This window comes from Papio anubis, chromosome X, assembly GCF_008728515.1.
Source record: "Papio anubis isolate 15944 chromosome X, Panubis1.0, whole genome shotgun sequence".
Taxonomy (NCBI): Eukaryota; Metazoa; Chordata; class Mammalia; order Primates; family Cercopithecidae; genus Papio; species Papio anubis.
Window position 1 is genome coordinate 98,164,510 of NC_044996.1, and position 19,410 is coordinate 98,183,919.

General features: G+C 48.6%; 1 protein-coding gene across 1 annotated transcript; it reads right to left on the bottom strand.

The window, feature by feature from the left end:
* Positions 1–1,327: 1,327 nt before the first annotated feature.
* USP11 (ubiquitin specific peptidase 11) lies at positions 1,328–17,800 on the bottom strand. Its single transcript, XM_031660948.1, has 21 exons — positions 17,170–17,800; positions 10,254–10,363; positions 9,952–10,082; positions 9,522–9,639; positions 8,980–9,125; positions 8,777–8,838; positions 8,549–8,651; positions 7,975–8,148; positions 7,726–7,884; positions 7,119–7,343; positions 6,903–6,986; positions 6,704–6,798; positions 6,113–6,320; positions 5,168–5,240; positions 4,798–5,040; positions 4,635–4,705; positions 4,239–4,351; positions 2,478–2,627; positions 2,280–2,395; positions 1,966–2,054; positions 1,328–1,872 (listed from the first exon to the last, which is right to left on the bottom strand). The coding sequence occupies exons 1-21, from the start codon at positions 17,472–17,474 to the stop codon at positions 1,735–1,737; spliced, it is 2,913 nt and encodes a 970-aa protein (XP_031516808.1). The 5' UTR covers positions 17,475–17,800; the 3' UTR covers positions 1,328–1,734.
* Between the last annotated feature and the right edge of the window lie 1,610 nt (positions 17,801–19,410).

Sequence of the window (19,410 nt, forward strand, 5' to 3'; positions counted from 1 at the left end):
CACCTAGCTCTTTATGCCTCCTGCTTCCTTATCCGCAAAATGGGGTGACTGATTGTAGTGCTTCAGTCATAGGGTCTTCATGAGCCTTCGATGACAGCTTTTGAGTTCCTGGATCCAGTCATACCTGAAACTAGTATTTCTGTTCTTACTTTTGCTAAGTCAGTTTGAGCTGGGCTCCTCACAGCAACTGCCTTGATTCCTGCCTGTGTCAGCAGAGTGACTGGGAGGTTTGTGGGTGGCGATGCTGGGGCTGAGTGACCCTCACAGTGGGTACGCCCAGACCCAGTGCAAAGGCAGAAGGCTGGAGGGAGTGTTGAGGCTCTGCCCATGGGAATGGTCCCTCAGCTGCCACCGATCAGGATTCCCTTCATCCATCAGTGTGAGGGGTTGGATGGCTAATTTATGTCGAGATTCCTGCGGCACGTGTTCAGTGTCGTCTGGGGTGAGGTTGGAGGGAACCTGTCTGGTGTGGGAGCTGGGGTCATGATGGGAGAGGGGGCTGACAACAGGGGCCACACATACACAGCACATTTGTCCTGGCAGGTTGGCTGGTCTGCCAAGTGCATGTACCATCTCCAAAGGAGGTCTCAGGGGGACAGAAATCTCAGAGGTCACTACTGGGGGTCTGTGAGGTGGTCTGGGGAATAGCATCCTTTTTTTTCTGAGATGGGGTCTTACTCTGTGGCCCAGACTGGAGTGCAGTGGCACGATCATAGCTCACTGCAACCTCAACGTCCAGGGCCCAAGTGATCTTCCTGTCTTGGCCTCCCAAAGTTTTCAGATAACAGGTGGCACCTGGCCTGAGAGGAGTATTTTTATGTTCCCAAACCACAAATTTGCCCACATGGATGCATCCGTTCCACATGCTCCATTTCCACATTGCCTGTAGGGCAGCTCATGTCTGCAGACTGAGTAGCAGTCCTGGGTCCAGACAAGCCAAGCACCCCCTCCAGGCACCGACTCTAGGGTAGCACATGAGGTATACTGACCTCCTGACAGGCCGTGAGCAATTCTGTGACCTCTGTACCTCAGTATCCCCATCCGAAACTGGCGATGACAACTCTTGCATGAGACTGTTGTGAGGATTACGTATCAATATTTGGAAAATGTTTTGGAAAAAACTGGGCATGCCATTGGTGCTTGGAATCATGCCTGGCACACAGAGGGTGCTTTCAAAGCACTTAGAACAGCAGCACCCAGCCCACAGCGGGTGCTCACTAATCACTCAGAGCTGCACCCATCACACATCTGGCCTTTGATAAGAACACAGAACACAGGCACAAAACTGGTGCTTAGTTAAGTCCACGGAGGAAAAAAACCACACTGCTGAGCGGGGAGCAGACTGGCGCTTTATATATACACACAGACAGCAGAAGGTACAGGGCCTCAATAAGAAAATACACTCTGTGTTCAGGTGAACCCCCATCACCACCCACGCAGAACACTCCGGGCTGAGGAGAGGGAAGGGCACGACCATAAATAAAGACTACAAGGGAGGGTCAACTGCTGGAAGGGCAAACACAGGCGGGGCGCGCACTGCCAGGAGGAGACACGACTTGTTCTTTCCTGGGAGAGAGCGATGCAGCGGCACAGGAAAACAGTAGCCACAACTAAGCCTGCAATGTCTGGCGGGGGCACCTAACACGAATAAGAGAAGAGGGGTGGACACGAAAAGCAAGATTGCAGAGAGAGCTTTTTTTTTTTTTTTTTTTCCTGTGGCAGGACCCAGGGCTCTCAATTAACATCCATGAACTCAGAGCTGGGTGGGGAGCTGCAGGCAGGGGAGGCTGGGGCGCCAGATGAGCCGGCCGGGGACAGCAGGCGTCGCGCCACATCCTGGCGTTGGTAGAAGAGGACATAGGCTGCCTTGGACTGTGGGGAGAGGACAGGAGTCAGTGTGGATTATAGGGGTGGGAAGGTGGAGTCAGAAGGGAAGAAGGGGAGGAGGGAGGATGGAAGTCACACCTCAATCTGATTCTCATTCACAGGGGAGACGCTGTTGTCATCAAAGTAGTGCCACTGGCCGCTGTCCTTATTGCAGGCAAATGTTGTGTCTGAAACGGAGGAACAGTTATCCTCACCCACCCTTCCTGCCTCTCAGAAGTGTCCAGATTCACTCTGTCACTCCTCCCACCACGATAACCTCACCACTGACTCACATCCCTAGTCACTCACTGGGAAGGTCCTGATCACCCCCCAGCAGGCCCCACCCACAGCCTGGCATATACAGTGTACTGATCGCCCCCCACGGCAGGCCCCACCCACAGCCTGGCACATACAGTGTCCATCACGCATGCCCCCATAATGGTTGGAAACCGCAATGAGGTCATATTTGTACAGCTCCGGATTCGACTCATTCTGTGGCTGGATGACAAACTCAGAGAAGTCCAGGTCCCTGTGGGTGGGGAGAGGGTTAATACTGGTATACCCCCTCCTTTCCCTGTCTTCCCCCAGCCATCCTCTCCCTGGCCCCTGACCGGATAGGAAACTCCACGAGGGTGTCCAGCTTCTCTCGGGAGAACTTGGTGTAGGAAAAGCGTTTCAGGTGGATGATGAGAATCTCTGGCAGCATCCACAGGTCCAGCTTCTTGGTGGCCAGCTGGTGCTGCTTGCAGGAGGGGCAGTACCTACAGACAGAGCCCAAGTCAGCAAACGGACTTTTTCTTTTTTTTTTTTTTTTGAGGCAGAGACTCGCTCAGTTGCCCAGGCTGGAGTACAGTGGCGCGATCTTGGATTACTGCAGCCTCCTCCTCCTGAGTTCAAGGGATTCTCCTGCCTTAGCCTCCCGAGTAGCTGGAATTACAGGCATGCACCACCATGCTCGGCTAATTTTTGTATTTTTAATAGAGACAGGGTTTCGCCATGTTGGCCAGGCTGACCTCAGGTGATCCACCTGTCTCGGCCTCCCAAAGTGCTGGGATGACAGGCATGAGCCAGCATGCCCAGACAAAACAGACTTTTTCTGAGCACCTACTGTGTGCCCTTTGTACTGCCTCTCATGTGCCATGTCTGGCTCACAGAGACACTGCTCTTACTATTAGCCCTTCAAGTATTCTAGTTTGCTCTGTTCCTGTTAAAATCCTTTCACTCACTCGTCAAGTGCTTACTGATTGTCTTTTCTATATGCGCTCATACTATTTTTTGCATTTTTGTTTGATTTCTGCTCCATGAGATGCTAGTCTTATTTTAGAGCCCACCTCTATCCTTCTAGTTTCCTCTCTTCATATTTTAGTCATTCATTCATCCAGCAGTATTTATTGATTGCTTGTTTAACCCTCTGGAACTATTCTGTATTTCTGTTCCATTTCTGCTCCACGGACATGCTGCTCTTATTTCTGAGACTAGAGAGTATGGTTTTGGTTCTCTTTTTGTTTATTCTGCAAGTGCCTACTGAGCATGAACCGAACACTCAACACTATTATAAACAGGTAGAAGCAACACACAGTGAACTTAAGTCTTCACCCTCAAGGAGTTGACTGTAACGATGACAAATAACACAAAAGCGGATAGAAGGCATCACATCAAGTGGCATCGCTGAGCTAGAAAGTAATGCTTGGCTAGGAAGAAAAGAGCACAGAGAGGGGATGGAGGGGGATGGTGGGGAAGGGTGATTTTTAACAGGGTAGTCAGAGGAGGTCTCTCTGATGAGGTCACGTTTGATCGGAGACCTGAGCATCGTAAGGAGTGAAATCCTATAGATCATTGGGAAACAACATTCCCGGAGAAGGAACAGCCCAGGTCAAGGCTCTGGGGTAGGAGTCTGCTCAGGGGATCAGTGGCCAGGGTAGCAGGAAAGGTTTGAGCGTGGAGGAGGGAGGAGAGAAGTATATTTAAAAAGCTAAATATAGGCCGGGCGCGGTGGCTCACGCCTGTAATTCCAGCACTTTGGAAGTGTCCAGCACTTTGGAAGAGACAACTGAAGACAAGATGAAGATCACCTGAGGTCAGGAGTTCGAGACCAGCCTGGCCAACATGGCGAAACCTGTTTCTACTAAAAATACAAAAATTAGCCAGGCATAGTAACGGGTGCCTATAATCCCAGCTACTCAGGAGGCTTAGGCAGGAGAACTGCTTGATCCTGGGAGGCAGAGGTTGCAGCGAGCCGAGATTGCGCCACTGCACTTCAGCCTGGGTGACAGAGCCAGATTCTGTCTCGAAAAAAAAAAAAAAAAAAAAGCTAAATATAGTAGTGCCATCCAATGAAACCCCCACACACAGGCCCCGCTCTGGCCCCTCACCAGGGGTTTTCCTTCTCCAGGGTCTCCACAGTGGTGAAGAGCTCAATGCACTCCTGCAGCCGCACGGGAGCCTTCTTCATCACGTACCCAACGCAGTCATGCTTCACGTAGCCCTAGGGTTGGGTGAGCAGACGGCCAGGTGGCCGGGTGTGAGGACGGGTGGAGAAATGGGGAGTAGGGGCCCAGGAGGGGAGACACGCACCGAGTGGGTCAGAGCACCGACTTTGAAGCTAGGAACCTCAGGCCCTGGAGCTCTCAGTAGGTGTTCAGGCCCCAAGACCAGGCTTGACCTGGATCTCTTGGCTCTGTTCCTAGCTAGAGGAGTTGTAGGGAGGACGTACGAAGAGTTGAGGGGCAAGAGCTGAAAGTACCCCCCATCCCTGGGATCTCATTTACCTCAGCCTCTACCTCGTCATAGTAACGCTTCTTCATCTCTGGCTCCCAGTCAATAGCAATGTATGGCTGGGCTGGGGGCGAGGGAGAGATGGTCATGGTTCCTGCTGCCAGGAAATCTCCCCTCCGGCCTCCCCAGCCCTCACTGATAGCCAAAGGAGAATACCATGGACTTCTTCAGGGGAGGTTGTGCGGTCACTGGTCCCATTGGAGTTCACCGTCTGCAGGGTGAACAGCTGCTTGCGCCGTCGCCTTGGGGGCCACTGAGATGTGCCAAGGCAATTGTCCAGGAGGAATGGGCACCTGTTCGTGACTCCAGAGCTGGGCCCAGCCTGCTCTGGCTCAGGGTCTCGGAGGCTGCCCCCAGTTGAGGGCCCAGGGACGTCGTCTTTATCCTCTTCGTCATCTTCTAGGACAGGAGGATGTCAGAGATGGGAAGGTGTGAGCCTCAAGTGCTAAGATGCAATGCACACCTAGACGAACCCCGTGTGGGTAAGACCTAACCCAGAGCCCCCGCCCACTGTTAGCCCCCTCACCTTTCTCATCCCCATCATCCTCATCATCTGAGTTGGGTTTGGACACGTAGCGTCTGCAACAGAGCAGAGGAGACTCCCAAGGCAGGGGTACGAGGACAGTGGGGATAGAGCCCACGATTTTACTTAGATGATAATGGGAAGCCACTGGTAGACCCACATGTAAACCATTCTGAATTTGAGGTGTGAAAGGGCTGAGGGCGTGATGCGTAAATGCACGAAGAGGCCAAGGCTGTCAGCAGTGGCCTGAGAATGAAGGAACCTGTGTCCCAGTCAGAGGTGTGGAGTGTGATTAGCTGGGCGTGGTGGCACACGGCTGTAATCTCAGCTATTTGGGAGGCTGAGGCAGGAGAATTGCTTGAATCCAGGAGATGGAGGTTGCAGTGAACCAGATTGTGCCACTGCACTCCAGCCTGGGCAACAGAGCAAGACTCCGTTTCAAAAAAAAAAAAAAAAAAAAGAGTGTGGAGCGTGGACTTTTAGTCTAATAAGCCACTGCTAGACAGGCACATGCCAGCTGTAACTTCCCATCAGGGAAGGCCTCTAAGGAGTGACTTCTGAGTGCAAGAGGAGGGGCTAGAATTCTGATAACACAATGTTTTGTGTGCCACGGTAAAGACTCTAGATTTTTGGCACAATGAAAATTTGTCAGCAAAAAGACAAAAAACCAAGACTCTCCCAGGAGGGACAACTGACCCCAGGAGAGACAACTGAAGACAAGATGAAGTTGTCTGTGTTTTGTGCATCTTGTTCACCTCTGTATCCCTAGCACCCAAGAGAGGCAGTAGCAAAGCCAGAGGTCTAGAGAAAGAAAAAACCCTACAAGTTCTTCTATGTCCACGTAAAGTTTGGACTGTCTTTTGTTTGTTGCAGGGGAGGTGTCAAATAAGCAGCTGAACACAGAGTTGGGTTCAGACCCCCACCCCCGCCCTGGGGAAGGGACACTACGAGGCGGTACATCAGCCTTGCGTTATACAGGCCCTCCCAGGTGAAGCGGTCCCGGGGCACTGATACCAGGAGGGGGTGCCCAAAAAGCATCAGGCCATAGTAGGAATTGTTGTAGTCACGGGCAGGGGTGCGCTCCCGCAGGTAGACAGGAACCACGATGTCCTCTCTCGATCCCTCGATGGCCTCAATGCGACCTGACACCTCATAGCTGTGGGGGGTGGAGAGCAGGCACACCTGATCAGGGCCCCCAGAGACTCCCTAACTCTGCCCTGGCTGCCCCACCCACTCATCCTCACAGCCTGAAAGTATTTTTATTTTTATTTATTTATTTATTTTTGAGATGGAGTTTCGCCCTGTTGCCCAGGCTGGAGTGCAGTGGCGTGATCTCGGCTCACTGCAAACTCTGCCTCTCGGGCTCACGCCATTCTCCTGCCTCAGTCTCCCAAGGCACGTGGCTGAAGCTCTGCACAGAGCAGGTGCCCAGTGAATGAGGCAGAACACGGAAGAGAGAAGGTGGTTAAGGCAGGACTACATAGAAGGAAGTGGACCAAGTTCCTGAGGGACCGCCATCTCTCCGTCATCCCCACTCACACGAAGATATCATCGCGGTCCAAGATGCTGCTCAGAGGCTCCTCCAGCTGATAGAGCTTATAGAAGCGGTGACTGAAGACATCAGCCACCATCATCTAGGAATGGGATACGGAGAGGGGGCTGTTAGTCTGCATGGCCTCCCCAGGCCCTCCTGCCTCCTTGCCCCAGAATCCCATCCAGCCTCCTTCTGCAGTCTCACCCTCTCTGGCGAGATGCCAGTGTGTTTGGACAGAGCCACACACAGATCCGAGATCTTGCCTTTCTTGGGGACCACGAGCCGGTGCTAAGGGAGAAACAGTATCCACAAAAGACCAAAAGGGCTTGTGGTGAGTTAATGCAGGAAGCCTTGAGCTATGGCAGCTAATCAAACTCTACGTGTCCGTCATCATGTCCCCAGGCCCCCACTGCCCCACACCTGCTCTGGCTTGCGGCGCGGATCCATGGGGATAAAGAAGACCTCCAAGACCCTCTTGTGGCTGATAGGCAGTGGAACACTGAGGTAGCAGAAGGGGTCGAAGGTCACAGATACGTTGCCACAATCGGGGCACACCAGCGTGGACTTGAAGAGGCCATGGAAAGTGTCCACGATCACAGAATCGTTCCGCCGTTTGTGGTTTTGCCACGCCTCCTGTGCCACCTCCTGTTGATAGTGTCATGGTGGATGGTGGGGCTTGCCCAGGGTAGGAGGAAATCATGCCCTGGGGTGCATTCAAATGGGGTGAAGGGGAAGGCCACTGCTAAAGTCCAGAGGCAGAGCTCCAGCTAGGGATACACGGAGACTATGTTCACGGTCAAGACTGGGGGTCATTTAGGGCAGGAGACTGGGCTGGGGTTCACTCTGGGTTGAGTGTGGCGGCAGATATGGTATTGGAGCTAAGGTTAGGAGTGAGGCTGGAGTTGACGTCAGGGTAGAGGAACTTAACAGAAAATGGTGGTGTGTTAGTATCCCAGGGAGGCCAGAAAATCCCCGAGGCAGAAGCCTTAGTGGTGTTAATGGTACTGCAAATGCAGGGGCAGCCTACCTGATCCGGTCGCCCAGCAGCATCACACAGCTCCACATACTCCTTCTTCTTCACCCGATTAAGGTCCTCATGCAGCCCGTCCAGGAGGAATGACAGCAACTCCTGAGAGTCATGCTGCTGGTAGCCCAGAAATTGGGACGCAAAATGGCCGACCTTGTTCTAAGAAGATGGGCAGGGTCATCAGAGTGAGAGGGAGTTAGGAGAGCCAAGAGAAGCAGGGGGTCAGGGGTGCCCAGGGTTGAGTCACACCTTGAACACATGTGGCACGATGGAGCGGTGGTGGCCAGACCATGCCTGCTTCACCAGGTCTGCATAGGCCTCTGCAATCTCACCCTTCATGCCCAGTGGGTTGCGGAAGTTGAGCTCCTCCAGGTAGCAGTTGTTGAGGAAATACTCGGTGAGCTGTGGCACGTTGCTGAGGCACTGCAGGGGCCAGGGGTCAAGTGAATGAGGCAGAGGGGAGACAGAAGGTTCAAAGTGAGGATACAGAAAAATAAGCCAGGAGGGAAGACAGAGGAAAATGGGAGAGAAGGGGAAGGGAGGAGAGAGAGGAGCAGGAGAGTAAGGGAGAGAACGCGTTAGGATTTCACGAGAAGGAAGAACGTGAGAGCAGGGGAGAGAAGACGGAAAACAAGGACAAGCTGGGAGAAGAGGCTGATAGTTCAGGAATGAATGTGGACGTGTCATTTCAGACTTGTGGGGCCTTAGCTTTCAGCCTGACCCCTTGCCCTGTAGCCCCCTTAGGACCCCAGCTCTGTCCCCAGTCCTTAGCTCTCAAAGCCCAACCCCGTGGCTGTGCCAGACACAACTATAATGGCCCAACCTGCAGGGCCGAGTTCATGAAGCACGTGTTGCCCAGATTGGTGAGGCCACAGATGCCTGGCTGGCCCTTGAAGTCCTCATCCTCTTCCGACATGTTCTTGTTCCTGGGGTTGGATGAGAAACTGTCAGCTAAGGGCCTGCTGCATGGGGGTGCAATGTGCTCATGGGCTAAATCATTTTGCCTACTGTGGGACGCCCCTGCTCTGGATCAGATACCCCAAGGGCTCACATGACATGCAGCTGTGCGCTGGGCCAAGTGCCATCTTTCTTGCGGGTCTCCATGATGATCAACTGGGTTGGAGAAAGAGAAAGAAGAAAAGGTATTAATGGAGAACATTATGGGTACCTAGCCTTAATTTCCCCCAACCTGAGTACTGCCAGATGAATCTATCTGCCAGTCCACCTGAACAGAAAAGCCCTCCCCATCCTTACCTGCCCAGTCTCAAGGGCCGCATCAAGAACCGTGATGTGTGTGTCATACAACCTATCCAAAGAGCCTTCTGAGTTCTTGGCCCAAAGCCGCGTGTCTTCCTGGGGCTCCACCAGAAACCGCTCCCGAGCTGTGCGCAATACCATGCCTGTGCAGGGTGATGGAGTGCACTCAAGATCTTTGTGAGACCCAAAATGATCGATTCATCTGGGCATACCTGACATCCCTACAGACCTCACATGCTTGCCCAGTACCTGTGTCCTCAATCAATCTCCAAATGACTGGCCCACAACTCCAGACTGGAGACTTCCAGCAAATACCCTCTGCCACACCATGTAAGCCACTGGAATGTAGCTCACATACCCTCGGGGCTCTAGGAGATCCCCTCAGTGCCTCCGCCCAATTTAGCCAATGCCTTCTGGGTCTTTCAAAGTCTGACCAGTGCTTTCTCAGTCAGCTACAGCTTAACTCTATGCATCCTCAAGTCACTGAGTTGGGACCAGTAGCTAGGAACACCAACCCATTCTGTGACCCTCAGACTCACCAATAGAATCAGTATGGCTGAACTGAACAGTGTGAGATCTGCCCAAATCATTGTGCCGGACAAGCAGCAGTTCTACTGGGTACACTTCGACCTTCTGGATGTTGGGCAGCTCTATGACCTGTAAGGGTAGAGGGGTGCAGACACAGGTGTACCCACACAGACACGGCACTATGACCTCTAAGCTAAGAGGAGCACACACTCTGCTTTACACACATAGCATACACACACACATATACAATGGTCTGTAAAGGGAGCCACACAGGGGAACACACACAGCAGACACACAAAGATACCTATATGATGAGCTAGGAGGGGGAAGAGAGCAGACATATGTGTACTTACTCAGCATACAAGGATCTGGACCCATGCTGAGCCTACAAGGCTTTCTTACTACCCACTCCCCACCATGCACCCTCCCCATCCACTATACCTTGCGTTCAATGGGTGGCTGGCCATGCTCTAGACCATACCAGCTGACCAGGTAATGCCAAGCAGCTGCTGGGAGCAGCACATAATCCTCGCCCTCCACCAGTCCCTCCTTGAGGCGCCAGTTTATCTCATCTGTGGGGCGGGGGTGGAGATGGCAGAGGAAGAATTAGCAAAGGAAACTGACAAATAACTCTGGCCACCCCACCAGTGACCTAGCACACAGAATAGGCTTATGATCATCTGTAGGGATGGAAGGGAAGAGAACTCCAGGGCTAAGATGAGGAGGAGGCAGAGGCCTTGTACCTTGAAAGAGTGTGGCATTGTTGATGCAGCCAGGAAAGGTGCTGGAGTCCTGGTCCCCTCCCTGCACGTATGCCTCCCACTGCTTATACCAGTGCTTCTCCACAAGGAACCTGGGGCCCAGACAGGTAACAAGGGTATTACATGGGTAGCTGAGGGTTAGCTACACAACTTCCCATGCCCATCAGACTGAAAGTATCGACACATTATAATTTAAGATGAAAAGTTTCAGCGTCATATAAAAATAAATCACAAGCAAAATTTATTCAGCGAAGCTCAGATTTGTATGTTAGATTACTTCTTAGTATTAAAAAAGAAATCTGATTAAAAACAGAAAATGTGCTCAACAATGGCAAACAAACCAACAAAAAGTCCATACTTATAGTGCTAGGAAACATGAGATTTTATTCTAGAATAAAAGATAATTCATTTGAATTAGTCTGTGGGATAACCCAGTTAAGTCAGGCTCAAGATATCTGCCATCTGCAGCTAATTTTATAAGGCTTTAGCCATTCATTACATGTTTGTTTCTAAAGGATATATCAATGGAAGCATAATTCTTGAGCTAAGAACTGGATTGATAAATCGTGAAAATCTGCTTAAAAGGAGCAAAGAATTTAAAATGCTAAAAAGAACCATTAGGTTTTCCTTCAAAAACTGCATAATGAAAAACAAAATAAAATAAAAAAAAGACGGGGCACAGTGGCTCACGCCAGTAATCCCAGCACTTTGGGAGGTCAAGGTTGGTGGATCACCTGAGGTCAGGAGTTCAAGACCAGCCTGGCCGACATGGCAAAACTGTCTCTACTAAAAATACAAAAAATTAGCCAGGCGTAGTGGCACATGCCTGTAATCCCAGCTACTTGGGAGGCAGAGGCACGAGAATCGCTTGAACCCTGGAGGCAGAAGTTGCAGTGAGCCGAGATTGTACCACTGCACTCCAGCCTGTGCGACACAGCGAGACTCTATCTCAAACAAAAAAGAAAGAAAGAAAAAAAAGGACTGCATATTGCTATGGTTCATTTTTTAATTTAGAATTTATTTTGGCTTTATAACAAATTTCTTAGCTTATGGTTCTCTTAAATTTGATAAAGGCTGGGCGTGGTGGCTCACGCCTGTAATCCCAGCACTTTGGGACGCTGAAGTGGGCGGATCACGAGGTCAGGAGATCGAGACTATCCTGGCTAACACGGTGAAACCCCATCTCTACTAAAAATACAAAAAATTAGCCAGGCGTGGTGGCGGGCGCCTGTAGTCCCAGCTACTTGGGAGGCTGAGGCAGGAGAACGGCGTGAACCCGGGAGGCGGAGCCTGCAGTGAGCCGAGATTGCGCCGCAGAACTCCAGCCTGGGCGACAGAGCGAGAGACTCCGTCTCAAAAACAAACAAACAAACAAACAAACAAACAAAAAAAACAAAAAAAAAAAAAACTGTGATAAAAACACGTAACATAAAACTTACCATCAACCATTTTTCAGTATACAGTTCAAATAGCTCTCTTTTAAAGGTGAAACTTATATGTACTATAAGGATAACCATTTAGAACTATATTGAAATCTGCCTTTGTGAGAAAACCTGAAGTGTGGAAAATACTTGACATATAGTAAGTGCTAAATGAATTTTAGCTGTCATTGTTCTGACAGCTTGGACTTCAGGGCTTGGACATAAAAGCTCACAGACATAAACCTCCTCCTGCCTGAACACACACAAACACATACACCTGTTCTACTATGGCATTTCTGACACATAAAAGGCTATCCCAAATATTGAGCAGCCTCAAATAAATGTTTTTTAAAACATAACCAAATTTGATGAAATACATATAACATTATATTGGTTGGTTTTCCAGCAATTTAACCTATTATCATCATAATTTTTTAAGACAGAGTCTTGCTCTGTCGCCCAGGCTGGAGTGCAGAGGCACAGTCTCAGCTCACTGCGACTTCTGCCTCCCGGGTTCAAGTGATTCTCCCAATTTAACCTCATTAATGTGATTCTTTAAAATGTCAACTTTCCCTTGTTCATGAAAGGATCAGAGAGGTGGGAGGATGGAGGGACAGACAAATCTTGGAATAGTCACAAGTCACCTGGATAGGCAAACATTTCTGTTTTTTTTTTTTTTTTTTTTTTTTTTTTTTGAGACGGAGTCTCGCTCTGTCGCCCAGGCTGGAGTGCAGTGGCGTGATCTCGGCTCACTGCAAGCTCCGCCTCCCGGGCTTAGGCCATTCTCCTGCCTCAGCCTCCCGAGTAGCTGGGACCACAGGCGCCCGCCACCTCGCCCGGCTAGTTTTTCGTATTTTTTAGTAGAGACGGGGTTTCACCGTGTTCGCCAGTATGGTCTCGATCTCCTGACCTCGTGGTCCACCCGTCTCGGCCTCCCAAAGTGCTGGGATTACAGGCTTGAGCCACCGCGCCCGGCCGATAGGCAAACATTTCTGTGAGTTTTTTGTTGGTTTTGTTTTTTTGCTGCACTGACCCCCACAGACCCTGCCGTATCACTCACACCAGGGAAACAAATTCTTCTGTGCTGGTGGCTCAGTGCTCAAACCCAACCCTGTACCACACACACCACCATCCACCCTTTGTGGCTTTACTTGCCTCCGTAGCCAGTCTATGAAATTAATTTGTTCAGTAAAGCTACAGTTAACAGTACCTTCCAATGCAAAGGTAGGAATTGCTCAACTTCCTTTTAAGAGCAGATTTTGGGCCGGGCGCGGTGGCTCAAGCCTGTAATCCCAGCACTTTGGGAGGCCGAGACGGGCGGATCACGAGGTCAGGAGATCGAGACCATCCTGGCTAACACGGTGAAACCCCGTCTCTACTAAAAAAAAATACAAAAAATTAGCCGGGCGAGGTGGCGGGCGCCTGTAGTCCCAGCTACTCGGGAGGCTGAGGCAGGAGAATGGCGTAAACCCGGGAGGCGGAGCTTGCAGTGAGCAGAGATCTGGCCACTGCACTCCAGCCTGGGTGACAGAGCGAGACTCCGTCTCAAAAAAAAAAAAAAAAAAAAAAGAGCAGATTTTGAACAAAAATTAACATTAAAATCACTCTGTACAGTGGTAAGCAAAACTTCCAGACCTGGCCACAGGTTGAATTTCTATAGATTTCATGGAGGACTGACGTTTTACATAATTTTTCACAGAATATTATTACCATATTGCTTCAAGTCAAAGACACTTTAAAAAAATCATTGTAACATCTCTGAAATCAGGATGTCTCACAATCTCTGTCAGGCCAGGTGGCAGTCACAACAAAGGTGTCATGGTCTGTACCAATAACACCCAAATTATTATATTTACAGCTGGGTATTCAATTTTTTAGATGCTATCATAAATGGTATAATACAATTTAATTTTCTAGTTTCTTGTTGCCAGTATATACAGGTACAACTGATCTTGCTAAAGTCACTTAGGTTTATTTGTGCTTCCTCAAATTTGTTGAAATGATATGAAATATGTGCTTATGGAAAAAAGTTACTAAACAATTCTTTATTTTCTGTCTTCTAGTTTTCTCTTGTGTCTGATTTGTGTTTGAAGATGGTTCATCCCACAAAAGGAAAAAGTGAAAGTTTCCAAGGAGGAAACTTTTACAGATTTGAATTTGCCTTAAAATATAAGCTTCTCCCAGAAATTAAATCAGTTGTGATTACCAAATTAATTAACTACTCTCACCCAAATCTAACAACTGACAAAAGACAGAAGGTGCAAATATTAATACTGATACAAGATATATGATTTGGGGTTAGTCCATGATTTCAAAATGCTTTATAAATACATATATCCTGGCCACTTCAGCAAACCCCTATAAAATGGAAAATGGACAGCAATAAAGAACCTTGAGATGCTTTGCTCTTATCTAAACAGAGAAGCATTAACAAAGTGGAGTTTAGCAAAAATGCTTCATGATAATACCCATGACAGCAGAGACAAACGGGCTTCAATACTGAACCAACACTTGTGTGGTAATTTTTTTAATGAGGTGAAATTCACATAACATTAACCATCTTAAAGTGAACAATTCAGTGGCATTTAGAACATTCACAGTTGTATAACCACAACCTCTCCCTAGTTCCAAAATAGTTCATCATCCCAAAAGAAAATCCAGTACTGGTGGGGTAATTTTAAAGGGTATTGTCAAGGATGACAGGATGTAATGTCCTATCTACTACTGACACAATCACAAGGCCACAAAGGTAGGAAGAGGAAAGGACCAAAGCCTCAAGGCCCTTTTGAACATCTTCAAATGGGTTATAAAACATTGTGGTTATTTTGTTTATTCTCAGGATGAAATGAGGCTTTTTCTTGCAGGAAAGGTATGACGTAATGGCAGAAAAACACGGCTTGGGTTTGTATTCCCGATCTGGAAAATCTCAACTCATCTCCCCAGTAACAGAGATACGCATTTCACTGGTGTGGCTATTAAAGAACTCTGTAGTGAGTAAACCCACTCGAAAAAGCCCTAAGGTTAGATGTGTTTGAGGAACAGCAAGAGTCCAATATGGCCGGCCTGGATGGAGACAGAGAGGGAGTGCGTAATCAGAGGAGAGATCTGGGAAGACATCAGAATGCAAGCTGGAGACCAGCTTCATAAAGTCTTACAATTCACTGTAAGGATTTTAGCATCTACGTTGCAAGAGATGGGAAGCTGTTAGGGGTATTTTGAGGAATGGTTGGACATGATACATGTTTTAAAAACAATTATTGCGTACGTAAAGAGGAAAACGGTACTTTTACAGTTGAGAAACCTGGCCAACACTACCATAACCAAGTGATCAAGGTTAATATCACCAATGATGTCATGTGGATACCATGTATCACCTGATAGGAAGAGAAGGGCTCACAGTATGCATCCAGTAGAATTTTATATATATATTCCATATATGTATAAAGTGAAAGCTTAGAGATTACATACTACTTAGGGATGCATACAGTTGTGGTCAAACATTAAAGAAAAGGAAGAGACTGTTAACTCAAAATTCAGGATAACAGTTTCCCATGGAGCAAGGAGGGGAATTTCCATCTGGGAGGGGCAAAGAAGGATTTCTCAAGACAGTGTTCTGAATCTTAACCTGGATGGTGAATTCACACGTTTTTATTTAATTATTATTTAATTTTTAAACTTTGAAATAGATTGAGAAAAATGGCAAAAATAATACAGAGAATTCCCACATACCCTACATCCAGATCCTCCAAATCTAATATTTTACCCATTTGCTCAATCGTTGTTTCTTTACATGCATTCTTTTTTGGTATTTTTATTTATTTAAAAATGGACAAAAATGGTATATATTTATGGTGTACAGCATGAAGTTCTGACTTATGTATACATTGTGGAATGACTAAGTCAAGGCAATTAACACATCCATTACGTCACATACTTATCAATTTTCTGGGGGGTGGTAGAACATGTAAAATCTCTCAGCAATTTTCAAGTATACAATGAATTTATTAACTACAGTTGTACAATAGATCTGAACTTATTCTTGTCTAACTGAAATGTTGTATCCTTTGACCAACATCTCCCTAATTTCCCCTTTCCCCTCACCATATATAAATTTATATATGCTAATTTTTCAGGCATTTGAGAATAAACTGCTTACACAATGAGTTCTTATCCCTAAATTTTTCAGCATTTCCTATAAACAAGGGTATTCTTTTTCATGCCACAATGATCACAATTAAGAAATTAGTAGTACTAATATCTACCCACTTTAATAAAATTTCACCGATGTTTCCATTGCCTTTTACAGTAAAAGAGACAAAAATAATCTTATGATAAAAAATTGATTTTTAAAATAATTTTTTTTTTTCTGTTCCAGGATCCAATCGAGGATCACATGTTGCATTTAGTTATCATGACTCGTTAAATCGCATTAATTCCTTCAATTTAGAACAGTTCTTCAGCCTTTGTCTTTCACGACCCTGACATTTTTGAAGAGTGTAGCCGTTTATTTTAAAAGGATGTCCGTCAATCTGGGCTGCGTAAATGTTTTATACAATCTTCTTAGGTCTTACGTATTTCACAATTAAAAAACCAGATGCAACTCGGCCAGAAATAAAATGAACCCAGAAGCAGTAAATCTCAAGAAGCACTGTTTAGCAAGAAATCAGTAAAACAAGCCGATTTATCAAAATTACCGGTTTTTAAAAAACGACTTTTTCTTGATTCTAAAACCAAAACAGTACCAAGACAGAAAATCAATTGAACATGGAAGGCCCCTCCCGTGCTAATCACTTGCACGTTCTCTCGACTCGGGAAGGCTTCTGCCAGAATAAAAAACCTCTGCGCATTATAAACTTTGCTTATTCGCAGGCGCCATTTTCTGCCTTATAGGCACCACCTCCCCTCCACTGTCGTCCCTCGGCCTCAGAACACGCCCCTCGGCTCACGTCACCAACCTAACCTCGTTCCCAGGCTCCAAGCTCCTCCCCCACGCAGGTCCCCGCTGCCTCCCTCGGACCGTTCGGCTCCATCCCGCTCTTCTACTGACGTCACAAAGCTCGCCTCGTTCCCAGCCACGCCAGAGCAATCGGAGACCGCTCCCCGCCCCCAAAAGTTGCATTACGCAGCGCAGGCCGCGCCCCCGCCTTACATCGCAGAACCCACCTTCCTCCCAGGTTCCTACGCAGTTTCACTACGCAGGCCCGGCCCCACCTCCAGGGCTGAAACCGGTCTCATCACAACAAACCCCATTTTGTTCTCAGGCGTCAGACTGCACCACACAGGCCCCGCCCCTTTTCCAGACGTTGCGATTCATTCAAAGACACTTCCCCGCCCCTTTAGCCCGCTGTCCCGTCGGCCACTCCCCCGCCCCCGCACCCCGCAGCAGCTTTCCCGGCGCCCTCGGCCGCCGAATCTCCAGCGGTTGTCAGTGCCCCCACTGTCCCCTCTGCCGAGGCTTCACCGCAGCCCAGCCTCACCAGCTTTCGCCGGCCCGCAGTGGACGTTCTCGCCCACTCTCGCCGTTTTCTATCTGGCGCCACTGGCTGTCTAGGCCTGGCAGCTCCTCGCGCTGTGGCTCTCTATCCTCAGCCACCGCCACCGCCGCCGCCACAGCCGCCGCAGCAGCAGCTGGATTTGCTGCGACCGTCGCCATCGCTGTCCGTTCTCCTCTACAGCCAACGCAGCTGTGCGAGATTGGAAGACGCCCCTCAACAGCCACTTCCGGATTCTGGTCCCGGAAACGGAAGCAGAGCCCCCCAAACAGTCGCGGGGCTACTGCCATATTGGAAATGGCCCCGCGCACAGACGTGTCGAAGGGTTAGGTGGGGTAAAATCTTCAGTGGGAACCAAGAAAGACAAAAGTGCCTTGTGGGGTTCCAACGCCCTGTAGAGTTAGGGCACAGGTGGCATGGAAAGTGGAGGCTGAGGTTCCCGAGGTGGGCGAGGACTCCTACCCTGGGAGCAGCGTTTGTTAGCCTGATCAGAATGCCCTTCATTGTACTACCCTTAACCATCAAAACCCAATGCAAAAGAGGTTTCCACCTCCAGAGACCCACCTAGGCCTGCGGGTCATTGTTTCTCTTCCTGAACTAGATTTATTCACTAGACAAGGTGTTGAAGGCAAGTTAGCCCCAGGCCCTATGTTTGTTGGAGTCATAGCAATCATAACTAAACTAGCTGTCCGCCCAGTTTAAGTGCTTTGTTGTACTAAAATAGTAGCCTCAGGCAGCAGGTACTGTCCTTATCACCCATGGGTAACAACTGGACGCTGAGTACCAGAAATGTCCCTCAGCTAATAAGTGGTGGAGCTGCAGTTTAAACTTGAGAAATCTCGTTCCAGAGCTGTGACCTTAAACACCAGGTCAAACATTCTCCAACCGTGTGGTCCCAGCCTGTCTACCGGTCCAAAACTCCTCTTGGGGGTTCACAAAATGAAAACTATTTTCACAATACTTTTTCACTCTCATTCTCTCAGGGGTGTACAGTGTAATTATCTAGAGGCTTCTGAATCCAGAGGCTATATGACATAAACAAGAACTCTTTTGAATGTCTTAAACTTTTAAGAACATAAAGGAATCCCGAGGCCCAGAGTTTGAGAAGTCTTGCACTAGGCCAGGGTCTCTCAACCTCAGCACTGTCATTTCTTTGTTGTGGGCATTGCAGGATGTGTAGCAGCATCCCTGGCCTCTACCTACTAGATACCAAGTAGTACCCCTCAGGACAACCAAGTGTTTCCAGACATTACCAAATGTCCTTTGGGGGAAAAATGTCTCTGATTGAGAACCACTGCACTAGGCTATGCTATTCTTTTCTCTGCCAGGGCTGCCAGCCCTGTTGGTGATGACTTTAATTTCGAACCTCCCTTCCCCCTCACAATCTCGTAATTTACCTATTTTCAGTTAACCTCTGCGGGGCAGGGATTGTGTCTTTATTACTCTGATTCCAGCCCCCAGCCCAGATCTGGCATAGATGAGGGGTCAGTTTTGTAAGCGCTGGGTGAGGTAAGGGAGCAGCCCTTTCACTTAAGGGTCCCCAAAGAAAGTGGCATTTGAGTTGAGTCAGACACATGGCAGATAGCTGCTCTTTAAGCCCAGTTGAATCTTGTCAGATTCTCTGAATTGATTCTCCCCATTACACCTCTGCAGACTCCCCCTCCCCATTTATCTGGGCAGCCAGGTAAATCCAAGAGACCTCCAGCCCTAGACCGTTTTTTCACCTTCCAGAGGCCAACCTCTGCCCACACCAGTGGCCCTACCACTTCCCAGAGCAGTTGGGTGAAGTCTAATCCTTTTAAATCCACCCTGGCAATCCTGTCCCCCTTTGCAAGGCCCTCCTTTTCCCATCCTCCGTTGCTGCCAGAAGTGGCCATGTCATCTGATTCTAGCCAAGAAATGGCACCGGAAGTCTGCTGAGGAGCTTGTGGAAGTTCCAGCCGTTAAAAGAAAACAGGCAGGTAAGGAAGGTGTTTTGTTTTCCCTGCTTGCTTTTCCACCTCTGGGGACATGGCAGTCATCATGGCACCATGAAGCTGCAAGCTGAAACATCACTAAAGTGCTTACAAAAACACAGTAGAGGCTGGGCTTGGTGGCTCAAGCCTGTAATCCCAGCACTTTGGGAGGCTGAGGCGGGTGGATCACTTGAGGTCAGGAGTTCGAGACCAACCTGGTCAATATGGTGAAACCCCATCTTTACTAAAAATACAAAAATTAGCTGGGTGT

Bases quoted from the DNA above. Each gene is read 5' to 3' on its own strand.
- USP11 (XM_031660948.1), bottom strand. From the start codon at position 17,474: ATGGCAGTAGCCCCGCGACTGTTTGGGGGGCTCTGCTTCCGTTTCCGG. The intron at 8,839-8,979 runs GTAAGGATGGGG...TCTCCAACCCAG, and splicing joins CGGCCCTTGAGACTGGGCAG to TTGATCATCATGGAGACCCG. The intron at 4,706-4,797 runs GTATTCTCCTTT...CCTCGCCCCCAG, and splicing joins CTCCCCTGAAGAAGTCCATG to CCCAGCCATACATTGCTATT.